This window comes from Solanum stenotomum, chromosome 1 (genome assembly GCF_019186545.1).
Source record: "Solanum stenotomum isolate F172 chromosome 1, ASM1918654v1, whole genome shotgun sequence".
NCBI classification, from domain to species: domain Eukaryota; kingdom Viridiplantae; phylum Streptophyta; class Magnoliopsida; order Solanales; family Solanaceae; genus Solanum; species Solanum stenotomum.
Genome location: NC_064282.1, coordinates 92,581,763 through 92,587,688, shown reverse-complemented (window position 1 = coordinate 92,587,688; position 5,926 = coordinate 92,581,763). Strand labels below are relative to the sequence as shown.

The window sequence follows — 5,926 nt, the reverse complement described above, 5'->3', positions numbered from 1 at the left end:
GGGGATGTAGCTCAAATGGTAGAGCGCTCGCTTTGCATGCGAGAGGCACGGGGTTCGATCCCCCGCATCTCCATTCTTTTTCTTAATTTTTTTTCATCATTTAACATTTTTGTTCACAAAATTAAATGAAAAACAATAAATATTTTATTGTTTTGGTCTTTTTTCAACTACTTTTGATTTTTATTTTTATTTTCCATTTCAACTTCAAATGGTTTGTTAAAATTTGAAAAACTGGTTCGAGAATTTAAAGTGAGATTATACTTTGTATATTATTGATTTGAGGATAGAAAATAGTAATTTAATCACAAAATTTGTACTTTTTTTCAAGTGAAATTTATGTTAATGATTCAACTAAACTTAACAAACTTTATGCGGAGAAGTTGGGGCACTCCCTCTCTTCTTGTCCTTGGTGTTATTCAATATAATTATGTAGTTTCTCATTCTTTCATATGCTTTGTATCTTAATAATGTATCATACGAAGAAGAAAAATAATGGAATCCTCGTATAGTTTAGGTGTGTTTTTATGTCTTATCCTTAAAAATAATATTTTAAAAATGTAAAAAAAAAAATGTTATGGGATTATTAAAAGTATAAGGTAGGAATGATCTTGATAGATTATATAATGTGAGAAACGAAACTCAGATGATTTGGGCATGTGCAGAGGAGATGCAATGGATGTCCTAGTGCGAAAGTGTAAGAGGTTGGTTATAGATGATTTCAAGAAAGGTAAAGATGCGTTGAAAAAGTATTGGGGAGAGGTGATTAGATGATTAGACAAGACATGACGCAATTTCAACTTACTGAGAACATGGTCTTAGATAATATCATTATGGAGGTAACAAATTAGGGTAAGAGGTTAGTTAGATAGTTGTGTCGTCTCACTTATTATTTAACTATTAGTCATAATATTACTCTTGTAGTTGTTTGTCCTTTGAGTTCGATTATTGTCTATGATTTCTTTTACATTTTGATTATCATTTATTTGTAATGATTACTGCTTAAGATGAGTTGTCAGGTTATCTATAGTATTTCGCGATGAGTTTCTTCATTTTAGTTATTCTTTTTTCTATATTGCTTTAGACTATTTTTTTTTTCTTGAGCTAAGGTGATATTAGAAACAGAATCTCTCTCTTTAAGATAGTACTGAGTGGTAATATCAGTGTACATTTTACTCTCATGATACCTCAATTTGTGGGATTACACTGGATATAATGTTGTTATAGGATCACTAATAATTGATATAGAAGATCATTTGCTCTAAATATTGAACTAACTCTTAAATGGTATAAAATTAGGAAAAATTACCTAATTATACAACTTATTTTTATCATATTCTCTAAAATTTCCTACCATTTAAGAAAATTACGAAAATCACTACTCTGAGTACTCTCTCCTATTCTCGGTTACACACTTTATGCGATGTATTGGGACGTACACGATGTATTGGGACGTTGAGTGATATATCAAAACTCAGACGTGATGTATCGAGACGTTGAGCGACGTATCTTAAATCAAAACGCGATGTATTAGAACGTTTTGGGATGTCCGGATTCCACCAAATTTAAGGGATTTTTGTAATTTGGAAAAGAGTAAAGATATGATATAATTAGCTCTTAACGCTATAATATTTGTGTAAAATTCTGATAAAATTATAAAAAAATCAAAAATCAAAATAATTACCTATTTTGCCCTTTGATATTAATTTTCCTTTTTAACCAAACGGTAACAATCCCAGTGTCTTCTCACATACTATACCTTCTAACGGCTAGTAAAAAAGGAGCCTTTTTTGTTACTAAAACGAATCTCAACCGTCCGATCAGTTTCCATCTAACGGTCCTTATTCAAAAGCCAAAAATATGACCGTTAATAAGTCAATAAACGCTCCTTTCGCCATTTTTGTTCCTCCATATAAATCTCAAATAGTTTCTTCATAAATTCTCTTTGTTAACTCACAAATCTGTGGAAAAAAACTTCAAAAATTCACAAAAAGAATTGTACGAAAGGGAGAAATAGTGGCGACTCAAAGTACAGAAGGAGGAGAGGCGGGGAATAGTCGTCTCCATTCTTTTCTGTCATCGATTTTGACGAGTATTGGTGGAGTTTTTGGACAGAGTAATAATCAGATAGAAGAAGAAGAGGAAGAAGAATTTGAAATGGATCATAATAAAGCTGTTGTTCCTCATAATTTACCCAGAGGTTTGTATGAAATTTTGCCCTTTTTTTAGCTTCTTTGTGTACTTTTCTTCCTTTTTTGACTGAGTTTCAATTGAATTTCATCTGGGTTTTATGTATTTAGACGGAATAATTGTTCTTTACCCAGAGGTTTGAATGAAATTCTGAAATTTCGCCTGTTTTTTAGCTTTCCCTGTTTTTTTACTTCCTTTTTTGATTGAGTTTCAATTGAATTTCACCTGGGTTTTACGTATTTAGACGGAATAATTTTTCTTTTCTTGTGTGGTTATAGTAGGGTTTGAATGAAAATTCAGGTAATCTTATGTGGGTTTTTCGAATTTAGAAGAAAAAATTGTTCTTTTTCTTTGTGTTTACAGTGGGGTTCTTGAAATTTTTTTATCGGAGGGAAATAGTAGTAGATGGTTTTTTTTGGTATTTAGATGAAAAAATGTTCTTTTTCTTTGTGCTTATGGTGGGGTTCTTGAAATATTTGAAATCTGTATGAAATGAGCATGATAGATGGGTTTTTTCGTGTTAAGACGAAAAAAGTGTTCTTTCTCTGTGTGTTTATGGTGGGGTTCTTGAAATACTTGATATCGCAATGATAGATTATTTGTTGATTCTTTTTGTTCTTGCTGATGTTTCTGTTTTGATTGATGGTGATAACTGATGATTATGGATTCTTTTACTGATGAAAAGTTGATTTCATAGTCGATTTTCTTTTGATATTGATGCTGATTTGATGATTGAGTGATTGAAAATTGGAATCTCTAATTGTATGTTGCAAGAACATTATCATATGTCTCATGAGAATTCTACTAATCTGTATAGGAGGAGAAATGGGTGGTAAACAGAAAATTGGACAAGTTGCTGGAAAAACTAGGCGTGTACTCGGAGACATAGGCAACCTTGTGATTGTTCCTGCTGTTGAAGGGAAGCCTAAAGCAGCGCAGATTACTCGTCCTGCTACTAGGAGTTTTTGTGCACAGTTGCTAGCTAATGCACAAGCTGAGAAGAACAAGGTGAAGATTTACCTTAACACATTGAAAAAAATGGATTTATGAATCTTGAAATGGTGGATGATATAATTTGTGTTTTGTTTCTTTTTGTCTGTAGAAACCACTTGCAGAAGTCGTCAACAAAGTTGTTCCTACAAAGGTACAAGTTAAGAAGGCGGCAGCATCAGCCAACCTTGCACCTGAAACTGTTATTGTTATAAGCCCTGATAAGGAACTGAAGCAAAGTCCCTTGAGTGGCAGAAGAAAAACAAAGAAATCTGGGAAGACTCTCACTTCTACCCTCACTGCAAGAAGCAAGGTTGTTATGTACATTTAGTTTTTCCCCTCTTTAGAATTTAGATAAATAGTGTAGTTTTGAGTAATATCAAGATTCTCAAAATTGTGTTCTTTCTCAGGCTGCTTGTGGACTTGCCAATAGACCAAAGATTGACGATATCGATGCTGCGGATGTTGATAATCATTTGGCTGCTGTGGAGTATGTTGAGGACATCTACAACTTCTACAAGCTCACTGAGGTATATATGGTGACTCTCTTTTGCTTGTTCTGTACTGTTTGTGTTCCACTTTTAGAATCTCATATGCTATTTGGTTGTCTGTTGTGTCTAATCCAGGACGAAGGTCGAGTGAATGACTATATGGATTTTCAACCAGAGCTGAATCATAAGATGAGAGCCATTCTTGTGGACTGGTTAGTAGAAGTTCATAGGAAGTTTGAGCTAATGCCTGAAAGTCTTTACCTTACAATGAACATACTGGACCGTTTCCTCTCGGTGAAGACAGTTCCCAGGAGGGAACTTCAGTTAGTTGGCATTAGCTCAATGCTAATTGCTTGCAAGTATGAAGAGATTTGGGCACCAGAGGTCAATGATTTCATTCATATATCAGACAATGCATATGCTAGAGATCAGATACTCCAGATGGAGAAAGCAATTCTTGGTAAGCTGGAATGGTATCTGACAGTTCCAACACCATATGTGTTTCTGGTTAGGTACATTAAAGCTTCAACACCAAACGATCAGGAGGTACTATATACTAATCATCTTTTGACATAATTGTCCATGTGTGTGTTCATCTCTGGCTAATTTAACTCAATTATGTTGATATTGTAGATGGAGAACATGGCTTTCTTCTTTGCTGAACTTGGTCTGATGAACTATAAGACCACAATAACATGCTGTCCATCAATGCTGGCAGCATCGTCTGTTTACGCTGCTCGTTGTACTCTCAACAAAAGTCCTCTATGGACTCAAACTCTGCAGCACCATACTGAATACTCAGAAGATCAGTTGATGGAAAGTGCAAAGGAATTGGTTAGCTATCACTTGGGTGCTGCAGAAAATAAGCTGAAGGCAATTTACAGGAAGTTTTCGGGTCCAGATAGAGGTGCTGTTGCTCTCTTCCCACCAGCAAGATATCTTTCACCAACTAATACTAATACTACTACCTCTTCTTGAGTTGATTGTTTTTTTAGTTTGGTAGCCAAGGTTGTTTTGAGATCATGTTACTGGTGTGATGATCTCTCTAGCTTTTTTAGACTAATGGTTTGATTTTGGGTTTTGGAGTGTGTGAAACTATGGTTTTTATGATTTTACCTACTAGATGAAGTCATGTAAAAATCCTCACAATATGTTCTTTTTGTATGAAATTATTTGATTCATTGAACTCTGAAGTTAGGCAACATGGTTTTTACATTTGAACACTAGAAAATGGTGCCTGGAAGATGTTCTCCAAGATTGCCTCGTCCAACCAACAAGCAAATTGAAATGAGCACATAATTTCTTTACAAATATTTTTATACAATAATAGTTAATGTCATATATATATATAGTACAGTGGCCTCCTCATTTTGTGATGCACACAACATGTTCATTTTCTTCCAAATTAATTTTTGACACTTTTTAGAAACTAGTTTTTCAAAAAGATACGTCACTTAGGACAGGTAGCAGCTACGCATCGACCCACCGTATCTTTTCTTCAATAATGCCACTTCAAAAGACACCAATTTTTATGGAAGGAGCCAAGAAGCAATTGTGTAAAATTGATACCATCTTTGGGAGTCATATTTATATTGAAAAAGGGGACATCAATTTGAACTTAGGCAAGTTCAGACAAGAAATTGATCAAAGATATCCCTCATCTCATGCATACTGAGCAACTCCAGCAGACAGGGAGCAAGAAAGGAAGTATGATCAGGAAGTATGTGCTAGGGGAGCAGCAAAGAACTGAATGGAAGTGTCTAATGTACAAGAATGAAGCAAGGCCAAAAGCCTATTTCACTATGTGGCGAAACTAGCAACAGCAGACAGGTTAGCCAAATGGGGTGTGGAAGTACCTAAGAAGGTCTTATGCAAAAATGAAGAATCTTATCATTCAATGTCAATTCTCCAGATATTTATGGAATAGGCTGCTCACATGGACTCATCAACATAGTGTAGTCCCAACAAATTGGGGTCAATTTTTACAATGGTGCATACAACATGGAAAGGGGAAGTTTATAACAACCCAAATCTTCAAGATCATTTTGGCTGAATGCATATATGGGGTGTTGATTGAGAGGAATAACATAATTTTTGTGAAGAAGAGCAAAACAGAGGAAAATGTGGCCAAGGAGATAATCACCTATGTGACTATTGCTAAAACTCCTGTAGTAAGATGAGAGTAATACTGAGAACAAAGCATGTTGTGTTAGCCGCTTGATATAACTTTTACTTCTGGTAATTAATAAAACAGATAG

The 5,926-nt window shown here is 34.6% G+C and overlaps 1 protein-coding gene and 1 non-coding gene across 2 annotated transcripts; both read left to right on the top strand.

The window, feature by feature from the left end:
- Window positions 1–73, top strand: TRNAA-UGC (transfer RNA alanine (anticodon UGC)). The gene has a single exon. It is a non-coding gene; the product is annotated as a tRNA-Ala (tRNA).
- A 1,877-nt stretch (window positions 74–1,950) lies between these two features.
- Window positions 1,951–4,822, top strand: LOC125863416 (G2/mitotic-specific cyclin S13-7-like). The gene is made up of 6 exons (XM_049543617.1): window positions 1,951–2,197; window positions 3,005–3,195; window positions 3,290–3,490; window positions 3,588–3,707; window positions 3,804–4,214; window positions 4,302–4,822. Exons 1-6 carry the CDS (start codon window positions 2,155–2,157, stop codon window positions 4,644–4,646), a joined length of 1,311 nt encoding a protein of 436 aa, XP_049399574.1. The 5' UTR covers window positions 1,951–2,154; the 3' UTR covers window positions 4,647–4,822.
- Window positions 4,823–5,926: the final 1,104 nt, after the last annotated feature.